The following is a 12022-nucleotide window of genomic DNA, read 5'->3' on the forward strand; positions in this document are numbered from 1 at the left end:
TTTAGGAGATTGGGAAAACTTTTATGGGAATAAACTTAAAAGCAAAAAATTTTTTTACACTTCTGGCACAAAAAACACAGTTGTATTAAAATTTTTTTAATAAAAAAGTTTAAACTACTAACATTATATTTAAGTTACTTTTATCAGAGCGTAAAGAAATGACATTTTATAACTAAATTGTCAATAAAATCTATTTAGAAATATTTTAATTTAAATAAATTAGTTGGAAGGTAAGTTATATAGAGTTTCATTTAGTCTATAGCATTAAAAAGAAGTTTTTTATTTAGCAAACAACGGTAGTTAATAAATAAAATTGTTTAGGTACAACACAGACTAAATTTTTTTGAATATTATTATTGAAACTTTTCAACCAGAAGTTTTTTACCCATATGAAAAAAAACTACTGTTAAGTACTTTACAGAAATTAATTGTCTATATAGCGTCATACTATTTAGATTTTTTTTTTAAAGCTTAAGCATTTATTAGATTTTTTTTTTGTGAGGAAAATTTTTATTTAAATGAAACTTTAATTGACGATTTCCTGAGATGTATTAAATCGGTAAAATTAAACAAATTTCTAAAAGCATTTTAATCTAATAATTCTTACAAATCAAATTTTTAGACTTGTTTCTAAATCTTGTGATATTACTTGCTTTGAAGTTAAATTTTCAAAAAACTTACTCGTACAACAGATTAAAGACTTTATTTTGAAGCCGCTTGTAGTCAGAACATTTTTATATTACTAGGCTCACTCCCTGCTTTTAAATAAAACTTAAGTTTTGACTATTTGAAAACAATCTTGTTGTTTGACTTAACTATTTTTTACTTTTCTCCGTGAATAATTGTAAACTTTAACAGATTATCCATTTATATTTAGAACAATTTAGGTCGTAGACCATAGTAGTTATAAGATAAGCACTGATGCTTTCAACTATTTTGAAAAACTTTTAAAACTAAAAGTTACAAAAAATTGACTATAAACTTTTTTTTAATGTACATTTTAACAATAATAAATAAAAGATTAAAACAAATGAAAATTTTTATAACTGAAATTTTTTTTATTAGTTTACCTAACTTCAATTTTGCACTCTGATGTAATAACCTTTTTAATATATTTTTTTTTTATAATGTTTACTTTCAATAACATGATTTACTACCAAGTACACGTTACTTTAATTAAAATATTTTACTAACAAGGTTTTAGTTTTTAAGATCTTGATAAGTAAATATTCATCTTAAAGGTTAATTCTTATAAACTTACTTTACTTTATGACATTCTGAAAATTTTTATTTATTAAAAATTAGTTTTATTTTGTTAAAAACTGCTCCTATTACTAATTGAATACAATTTGTACATTTTTGAAAAGTTCATAGAAGTTTTGAAGTAAAAACCAGTTGTACTCGATTGTATAACATTAAGACTGTGTTAATATACAAACGCATAACTTATATAACAATCGAATCAAAAAGTATATAAAGAGAAGAGTGATGCTCTATATTTTGTCTTTTTAACATCAGATGTCAGTACGAAAAAGATAGAAAAGAAAAAAGTTTCGCGCACACGCTTATATATACAGAACAAACTTGTTGAAAAATTTAAATAAATAGAATGCGTATAAAATAGTTGTCAAATCATTTCTAGTAACAAAATGAAAGTTTTTATAGTTTTATGATAGCTAATATTAATTTAGTTTATTTCAATACTATATAAACTAATCACTACTTGAAAACATAATAAATTGATATCGAATTTTATATTAAGTTTTGTGCTAAAAAGTAATTCAATGTGGATGTAAGAGTTTTCTTTTCATTAAAATAATAAACTTGTTTTTAATTTGTTTCAGTTTTAAATTTTGATTGTTTATTTACACTCAAAAATTTTAATTTCAACAATAAAGATTTTTTTAAATAGAAACTTTTTGTACAATTATATCAAAATCGAAAAAAAATAACGCGTAATACATTCTTCTATAAATAAAAATGTTTCAGCTTTAATACATTTTGAAACAAAGAAGTTATGTTTTTTTTTATGTAAGTTTTTTAGTATCTTTCTTGATAAAAGTTTTAGTTTTTCTTAGATGTTTATTTAGACGATTAGAAATTACTGAGCGTTTATACCTTAAACTTTTTATAACTTCACCATAACTTCTAAATTTTGGCTAAAATGTGATACCGATTTCAACAGAGTATGACTTTGAAAACGCTCAGGTTAATTTAACACTGCTACTTTTAATGCTCATTTAAAGTAATTCCAGTTTGTTTATTTCTTCGAATGTGTTGCGGCAAAGCTACGTTTATAACAATGATGAATTACAATAGAAAGCGGTGTGTAATTCGTTTGTGTTTTCTGAAAAAAAAAATTCCGAGTACCTAAAAGGTAGCTTATGAAAGTCGTTTACACAAACCACGACACGTCAATAGACTATTATGACGCTACAAGTAACTGGTGTTTAATTTAATTTAGCAAAAACGGTATTTTTGTTACATTAGTTCGGCTACCAAGCTTATTTCATTTGCATGGAGTAATCGCAACGAAATCTGCTTTTAATGGGTAATACACTTTTAATGTGCCAAAGTCTCACGCTCACATAATTAACGTTTTAGCAAGGAAATGAGCAACCTTTCAAGCTAAGCTTGTTTGTAGAACTTTTTTTTAGCATGAATTTTTAAACATCTGTAATTAAAACATGGTTTGCTTTGAATAGGTTGCATAAATACTTAAAGTATTAAAGATTGAAGCGTTTTCTTGATTTTTACATTCACATAGATTGTACCTTGTATTTCTGGTTACAAATGTTTTTGTCAAAATTAACAGAATATAATCGATCAACTGTCTCATATTTTAGTTGTTTGTTTGTTTCTGTTAGTCTGCTAACTCACATTGTCAAAACTAAAGTCTCGAACAAACTTTTTAGCAGATTTTTGCTAATTTAGCTAAAAACAAAGGTATGAACTACACAAACGATTTGATTGGGAAGTTGCCAAACTTCACTGGTGGTTGCAACGTCACAAAGGCTGAATACGACACGGCATCGTCCTTTGATGACTCTACCACCTGCGACAGTTGGTTTCACGTTAGTGTTTTACATGTTATGGAATATCTTTTTGTTTTACATGTTAGAAAAAATTAAAATAGACTTAGCTTAAGTACTAGATTTATAAAACTTAATCTTAAATGATTAACAATTTTTAACTAAACACTAACTTGTTGAAATTTTATTTTTATTTAACTGTTTAATTTTTTTATAATTTAGGATTGTATAACACTAAATTTTACGAATGGTTACAAAAATAAAGTCTTTAAATCTAGTAACTCGAAAACAAAAGTAAGAATGTTTCATAAAGTAATTTACATCATAAGTACAAAACCTTGTATCTTAGTATATCCTACTTAAGCTCATGACCCTGCTATAGTATTCAAAAATTATTAAATTTCAACTAGTTTTCTGCCTTGATCAAATTTTTCGATTCTTAGCCTGTAATTTTTTACATAAATTTATCAAGACTTTTTACAAGCTTTAGTTTATACTTGTATAACTTAGTTTGCTAAACTCGTGTGTATAACTTTGTTTAAGCTTAAATTATAAATCACTTTTAATGGTTTTAAGTAGATTAATCAATGCACCATAAGTCTTAACCTCAGAACCGTATTAGCTTAATATTTAGAAAAAAATTAAAATATAGTTAAACCTAAGTTAGTTCTACTCTAAAAATTATTTTTTTATAGTGCATCCTAAACAATTATTATATTTAACCATAAGTCAATATTTATTAGTTTTGATAATTATTCAATAAATAAATAAATCACATTGAGCATAAAATTGTTTCAGTTATTAAGCAAAAAATACTTTTTACTATATATTTTTTCTTTTATTAAACATGCATAAAAAATATTTAAACATATAACTGTGTTGGACCAAATTTGGCATTTGTTTACTGTAGTATATTTTTATAAAAAGCTATAACTAGAAGAAAAACTGATTGAAATGATAAAACAACTTGTACTTTTTTTTTAGTTTAAGTTATGCCCCCTATAGAGTAATTATGTATAATTTTTATCGATTTTTATTCAAAACGTTCATGTATAAACCTTTTTGTGTGTTTTTAAATAATAAAACGAGAAATATAATTTATCATAAAATGTCAAGTAAGCGGTTTACAACATAAAGTTTGTCTAAATATACGCGAATTTTAAATTGAAAACATAAATTAAAGTTTAAAAACAGTACTGAGGTCTTTTAGTAGTACAACAAAAATTTCTTCAAGCATAATAACAACTGAAAATGCTGACAGCGTTCTCTATTTTTAATCATTATTAAATTACACGCGTAAGAATTTTTGTAATGATTGAAAAATCTGAAAGCATCCAATACTAAGAAGCAGTTATTTTTTGTCTTAATCATCGAGTTATTTTTAATTTATTTTATCACATGCTGAGGCGCCTGCCTCAGACAGGTAAAACCATCAAAATATTTACATTTTTCACACTGTGCACTTGAACTACAAAAACTGTATCGATTCACCACTGGAAGCTTCTTTGACTCGAAGAAAATACATTGAGTCGAATTGCGCTCGCTTTTTATTTTCAGTGTAAATTTCCAACTTTGTTTTTTTGCTTTTTGAGCCGCTCGGGATTTATAATGCATGCTTTAAATAGGCAAAAGCGCGTTTTATCAATAATATTAAATTAAAGATTAATGACTTCGTAAATTTGTTAGCTTTTAGTATATAATAAGGAATGAGAAGTCTTTCTTGTGTTTTTGCACAAGTTGGTTCTAGTGTAAACGCAACTTAGCGAAAAACTTTTTCATGGTTTCAGTTTTAAATTGTGTTCGATGATATTAGTAGTAATAACCATGAATTTTTGAAAAATAATAGGTTATATAACTTTGTGCAACAAAAATGTTTAAAAAAAATTGTGTTCTCAAAGAAATATTTCTTTTAGTGGTCTACTCCTTTCTAATTAAGTAATTGTATAGACTTACATTCGTTATGTACGTAGCGTTTGTTAAATTTAAGTAGTTTTTACATTTTTTTTTTGAAGTACACAAAAGAAAGCTTATGAATAAACGCTTTATAAACAAATAAGAAAAGAAGTTTTAAACTATTGTGCGGTTTTTTGTAAACTTAATATTTCTTTAAAAATTATATATTGTATTTCGCTTGTTATTACATTTCTAATAAGATAATTGTCTAAACATTAAAGTATAATTTTTTAAACGGTATACTACCAAAATCCACCCGCGTTCAAAATCCGACCGATCAAAATCCACCGAATTTTTTTTCTTTATTTATTGAATTATTTTATATATTTTTTGCATTTTTTCATTTATTTTGTTTTTCACTATCACTGTTACCCCTAACCCTTACCCTCGATCGGTAAGCGGTTCTCGAACTTGACTGGGTGGATTTTAAACATGTCCCGTTTAAACAGTAACTAACAAAAAGTAAAGTTTGCTTATCTTGACATCAATAACCAGTTTTAAATGATGAACAAAGTTTAAAAGAATCACATAGAAAACTTAACGTTTTAAAAAACTTCTTATTACAGTTTCAACTGTTTTCTGTCACTATTAGTTAGTCAATCAACTTTGTATGAAAATGGAAATTTAAACACTTTCTTAAGTAACTTAAAACGTTCTAACCTAACAAAGTTTCAAAACGTTTTCAAATGTAAAATTTTTTACATATTCTTAGCTAAATTGAAACCAATTTCACAGAGTTTCAAACAGTCGCACAGGCTTGTGTTCGATGACACCCACGTGGTCAGAATCAGAACGGCGTGGTCTTGCTTCGCAGTTTCGTTCGTGGGAAACTTTCTTGTGCTTTTGTGCGTCACCGTGTGGAGAAAAAATCTGACCAAAACCCACACGCAAACTTTAATGCTCAACATTTCAATAGCCAACCTTTGCTTCACTTGCGTTGTCATGCCAACTGGTTGGTTTTAGTTGAGTTATTTTTTTATTAGTCTTGTTTCTGATTATTTTACTTACTTCTGTGATTTAAAAAAACTATTTATGCACTTAATCAGTATTCTCTCTTTAGTATTTTATACTAAAACTACTAAAGATTTATTGATGTATTTTTTTACCACAAGCATAAAATACACTATTGCTAGGTTGAAAATTAAAAGTTATTAGGATTTATCTTTTGTTTTTCTAAGAACTTTTTTTTGATAAAAATAAAAAAAGCTATTTTAAACTGATTGTGTTTTTAAAATTTTGTATCAAAACAACGGAAAAAAGGTTAAAACTTAAATTTAAAAACAAAGGAAAGTGCTTACGTCAAAAATATATGCTTTTTTTTAAATACGAAAAAGAATCTGGAAGATTTACTTAATAAAGCTGTATTTTTATCATTATAATTTTAAATAGTATCAGCAAGTAAACCTTATTTTAGAAAACCAACGTTTTTTAGTTGTACAAAATATATACAACAGCCTCCTTTTTAAGTTATGGCCAGTTTCGATAAATAAAAAACGAAATTAAGCTAGGTTTAGTAAACTAAGCTACATTAAACTGTTTTTCTTTTTTTTTTAATTTTAAAAAATATAAAAATTAATTAAGTTATCCCTACGTTAGACTTTAAAATTTATGATTCTAAAAACATATATATTATAGATTAAAGTTTAAGCTTGGTTGACTTTTTGTTTAACATTTTTTTTTTAATTTAAATAAAAGACTTTAGTCAGCTAATCCAAAAAAATAAATGTACAATAATCTAATACTAAAAATTATATATAATATTAACTTACTCGCAATGAAATTCACATAGATAAAACAATTTAATGCTCTTTAATTTGTTTTTATTAAATAAGACGTGCTTAATGTTGTTTTTAGAGCAATTTAGAGCGTAACACTGTAAAGTAAACAAAAAAAAATTCTTGGAAGTTTAGCCCATTAATTGAATCTATTTGTCTTCAGAGAAAACACAATCTTCAAAGTACCAAAAATACAATGAAAGGTCAAAATATTTTTTTAAACGAAAGAAAAAGAACTTGGAAAAACTCGAAACTGTTATATTGCTTTAACTCTTTTAATATTTTATTTTAATACTTTTTTATTATTCCAGCTTCACTTAACATAAAAGTTTCAAAACCACAAAAAGAATTACTTCAAATTCTATGATATAGCTTTTTATTTTTATGTCTGGCCGCTGTTATTCTAATCCTATTTAATTTTACAATAAATTTAAGCTGTCTAATATAACATATACTAAACTTTATTGATTTTTCTTAAATATTGACCTGCTAGTTTAATTTTTTTAATTAAAAAACTACTTTGTTTAAATTATTTTTTTAATTTGTATGTTGTTTAATAACAGGAAATTTTTAACCTAGCTGAACTGTTCATTTGTGTTGTTTACCTACGTTAAAACTAAACCACTAAAGAGTTCTTTGAAAGTTGCAAAAAGTACAAGCACTTTTAAATTCTAAACTTTTTTTTTCTACAACAAAAAACTTTTATTTTATTTTTATTTTTTAAACCAACTTTAAAAAACATTACCTATTAAAAATTCACTTTCTTATTATTCAATAAATTCTAAAACAATTTTCTTTCATAATTTTAGGCAAACTTGCTGCTTAAGTTTGCCTAACATTTAAACTTTCAAACAAGCAATATTTTCAACAACTAACTTTGATAAACATTTGGCAACAGACGCAATATGGCAGAAAACTCTTCAGTGGTACGGAGGGGGGATTATGTGTCGGGTTGTCCAGGCAACCAAGCAGTTTTCCATGTTCGTATCCTCATTCATGGTGGCTGTGAGTATTTTTTTCTAAGATTCATAAAAAATTGTTGATTATCAATTGTGTAAAAACTCATACTTTTTACAATTTCTACTGTTGTTTAATAACAGAAAAAAATTTTTAACGTAACTGAACTGTTCATTTGAAGGTTTAACTAAGTTAAAACTAAACAACCAAAGAGTTCTTTAAATCTGGCAAAAAAAAGCTGCGTAGAAGAAAATGTTACTTACTTTTACATTTTTATTTAAACTTTACTAGTTTTTTTAGAGACTTTTACATATATAAGCACTTTATACACATATATGCTATTGTTTAAGTGTTAGTTTACTGTTATTGTTCGAAAAGGTCGGTTTATCTCACCGAAACCAAGTAGCAAAATAAAACAACTTTTAATTTAGTTTTACTTAGGTTCTTTTTATAAATTATTGAGTATACTTTAAGTTCTCTAATACAAGTATCAAAAGATAACATAAAAGAATATACAGACAATGGAAATGGACAGAGCAATTGGACTTTTGAGACCAGTATCACCAGGAGCATTAAAAATAAGGTTAAGAAGAATGTTGACGGCCACTTGGACAATCTGTCTGATCGCTTCTACACCTGCTGTTAGTTTTAAAGTTTTCCACTTTTTATGCTTTTAAAAGTAAATTTTAAGTTTTTTTATGTAAAGTTTTCATGAAGTTTACTCTTAAAAAAATTACTTGAAATTTTTGAAAGATATTAGCTTAAATATTTCTACCAGTTGGGAATATACAACACAGTAGAGCACTACCCCATGCCTTGCGTTTGTCCGGCGAAATCAATTGTTCAGTGCATAGATTTCAGTTTTCTCAATCCCTCCCAGGTTTTATTATTATCTCATAACTACTTTAAAACTACTATTATAGAGAAAATAACGCCAAAAAACTTCTGTAAATGAAATATAGAAATATTAAAACATTTTATTTTGTCTTAAATAGTAAAGTAAAAATCAAATATTTTTCATTCGAAATAATTTTTTAAATCTGTTTTACTAATTAATATCATAAACTTTTTACTAAAGTTTATTTAGATTGTATTAAAAAAATACCTTTTATCATGAGAAAAAAAATACTTACTACTAAAATTAAAACAATGAATTTTAGATAGCTGCTTATACATCTTACACATCAGTAATGTCCTTTTTTCTTCCGCTTTTGATTATCCTTATATGCTTCACTATTATTGCAATAAGAATCACTCAACTTGCAAGAAAAAATAGAGGTTTAAGTAAAGTTAATTTGTTTAGGAAATTAAATTGCATTTTTGGATTAGTTAAATCAAGTATCACTTTTGTAAGATCTATAATAATTTTTAAAAGGATACAAATTGACTTAATTCTTTTTTTTTACTTTTAGTAAAAGTAGAAAATGTTTAGATAAAACTCTTAGATAATTATATTTATCATTTAAGTAGTTTAGTTATACTTTTTAAACTAAATGATTACTTACTTTATAAATTAAAAAAAGTAAACAAACTTATGTTGTTTTTTTATCTTTGCAAAATAGTAACACTATTATTTTACTTTTTTTTTTCAATGTTTATTCAAAGGAGTCTCTTAATTACACAATATGAAAGTAGCTGCTTTAAATTGTTTACATTAAATAATTTAAAACCATGTTTCTATTTAATCTTTTATTCAAGTTACTTAACCTTTAAAATCCTTTTAACCCAGAAACGGAAATGAGGTCGGCTGGATTTCGAAATCAGCACAACAACTCGGCGTCCCCGCAAAGGAAAAGTCTGGTGAGGAAAAGTCTTGAAAGAGCGAAACGCCTGTCACAGCTCGTCACATGTTTCATTACCCTGACGTTCGTCGTTTGCTGGGGTCCTTACTACTTGACTCTGGTTGTCAACAAAACTTTGGGTGACGGCACCATAAGTGCTAATGTTGGTTTGAGCAAAATGTGGTAAAAGGATATTTATTAGTTTTTCAGCCATAGCTGTAAGCTTTGAATCTCTTCAAACACATTTATTCTATATTAATACCAAGTTTTTTTAATTTGATTTTCGCGGAAAGTAAAAACACACGCGATTCTTAAAATAGAATAAGAAAATAAAATCCAGGTAAAATCAAGATATAAAAACACAAATTTTATCAATTACTTACCAGTAGACAAGATTGTTACGTCACACAGGTGCTGCAGTGGATGCTCATGACGTTGTACCTCTCCCCGTGCCTCCACCCCCTCATAATCATCCTCCTCCTCAAAGACGTCAGGAGGAACCTCGGCTGCAACGTCCCGTGCGCTCCCGGCCTGCTCAAAATGCTCAGGTCCGGCAACAAGTGCAGGTTCGTCGGCTCTTTGTTGCGTCACAGTAGAAATAAGGGCGCGCAGCGCACCTGCGATCGCAACTCCGAAACGAGGCCGATCGTGCAGTTGAATCGAGTCGGCTTCGGCCACAAGCTGAGCATAAAAACTCGCCGCGACGATCTGGACGAGAACTCAACGATGACTCGCAGCTGCAGCACTTTCATAACCATTCAAAGTATGACGTAGGAAAAGCGTGATGACGTGGTTTAGGTGTTGAAAAGTCTTGTGTTTGACGTCGGCGTATTAGTTTTTGTAGAGTATTGTTAATGTTTTAGTAGTAGTCTGTTGCATCTTATCGTTGGGTGTTTTGTAAATTTTTTTTACAAGCTCTTTTCACAATGTTAAATACTCATTTATTAGAGAAAATTTTTATCTTTATACTTGGCCTTGACAAAATTTTGGTTACAATTTTAAGTGTTTTCTTCGTAATATAAACAAAATAACAGATAGTCTAAAAAGTATGTTTATATTTGTGTTGTTCAACTAAAGTTTTTTGACAACTGAACCATTTAAAGTTTTTTTTATCATATGTTTTTTATGAAACTAATTTAAGCTTACTTTTTGTAAATAAAATCACGTAGTTACAAACATTCGTTTAATTTATAGCAATGGCTCATCGAGAAACGTGAGCACTCAGAACAAAAAGCTTTTACAGGAATTTTCTCCCATTTCAAGAACTACGCATGTGTAATGACTACAAAAGTTTACAAAACGCAACAAAGTCAAAAGACAATAGCTGACTAATCAACTTTGCAAAGTAGTTACAAAATCAGGAATGAAAAGAGTTTTTTCACAGTTTTTACAACTACAGTTGACAAACTTTAAGTTGGTCAGTATGTAAAAGACCTTAAATGTAGTCTTTATTATAGTTTGCACAAAAGTGTATAACAATTATAATTGTTTTTAAAAGGCATAAATAGTTTTCTTTTATATATCTTTTAGTAATTTTTATTTTAAATATAGTTTTTTAAAGTAGAGAGTAATATAAAGTTATTTTTCTCTTTTTAGTAGCTTTTGAATTATAACTGTATTTGTAATGTTGAAAATTGTAATAGAAGTGCAAAATTAAGAAAACAATGCTGATTTTCAACGTTTTAGCAAAACATATTGTTATTATAGTTTTTTATCGAACTTAGTTTTTCTATTACACTAATTTAAAGTATATATATAAGCATGAACTTTATTTTAAAGTTAGTTTTCTTATAAATATTCGAAACCGTTAGAAACTTTTATGTAACAAGACTAGTGTGTTTTTTTTTATTACGTAATAAACAAATATATATGTTCTTCGTGCACTAGGTCCTTAGACCAAATAGTTTGAGCGTCTTTTTTTTGTCGTTCAATAAACTGTAATATAAAATAAATACAAACTTTCGTTCTCGAGGATTTAATCAAACTTGAAGTTGATTCACTTTATAGTTGCAGTAATAGTTTTTTATGATAGTTGTCAAAGTTAATTAAGAATCAAAAATTGAAACTATGTACAGAATTTATTTAATGTTTTTATGTATAAAAAACATTTTTTAACACATTTAATTTTTAAATTATTTGCATTCGTTTTTATTAACGTTTTCGATTTTACATAATTTTTAGATATAAAGTTCTATCTCTTATTTTGTACTAAACTACATTTTACATCACATTGCTTTTTATTTGTATAATGTTATAACATCGTATTTTCTTGATAAATCTTTTTTAATTACTTAAATCAAATAGTCTAGTTACATAAACGGAACTATTTTTTTTCTTTATAAAATAATGTTTAACAAAGCTTTTGGATAGAATATACTCATTAGTAAGATAAGTAACATATACATTTCTTTTTTTTTTTTAAGTTATTCATTTATTTCTTATTATCTTAAGTTTGATAATAAATATTCTAAAAAGAATTTTGTTAAAATAAACTTTTTTTAACGCAACAAACAAATTGAATATT

The 12022-nt window shown here is 26.5% G+C and overlaps 1 protein-coding gene across 1 annotated transcript; it reads left to right on the forward strand.

Moving 5' to 3' along the window:
- Nucleotides 1–2948: 2948 nt before the first annotated feature.
- Nucleotides 2949–11656, forward strand: LOC145833508 (gonadotropin-releasing hormone receptor-like). Its single transcript, XM_082940680.1, has 9 exons — nt 2949–3074; nt 5721–5937; nt 7659–7765; nt 8236–8358; nt 8496–8597; nt 8878–8995; nt 9447–9661; nt 9910–10064; nt 10693–11656. The coding sequence occupies exons 1-9, from the start codon at nt 2949–2951 to the stop codon at nt 10775–10777; spliced, it is 1248 nt and encodes a 415-aa protein (XP_082796806.1). The 3' UTR covers nt 10778–11656.
- Nucleotides 11657–12022: the final 366 nt, after the last annotated feature.

This window comes from Thalia democratica, chromosome 4 (assembly GCF_965202585.1).
Source record: "Thalia democratica chromosome 4, ktThaDemo2.hap1.1, whole genome shotgun sequence".
Lineage (NCBI taxonomy): Eukaryota > Metazoa > Chordata > Thaliacea > Salpida > Salpidae > Thalia > Thalia democratica.

Bases quoted from the DNA above. Each gene is read 5' to 3' on its own strand.
- LOC145833508 (XM_082940680.1), top strand. From the start codon at position 2,949: ATGAACTACACAAACGATTTGATTGGGAAGTTGCCAAACTTCACTGGT. The intron at 8,598-8,877 runs GTTTTATTATTA...AATGAATTTTAG, and splicing joins GTTTTCTCAATCCCTCCCAG to ATAGCTGCTTATACATCTTA. The intron at 8,996-9,446 runs GTTTAAGTAAAG...CTTTTAACCCAG, and splicing joins ACTTGCAAGAAAAAATAGAG to AAACGGAAATGAGGTCGGCT.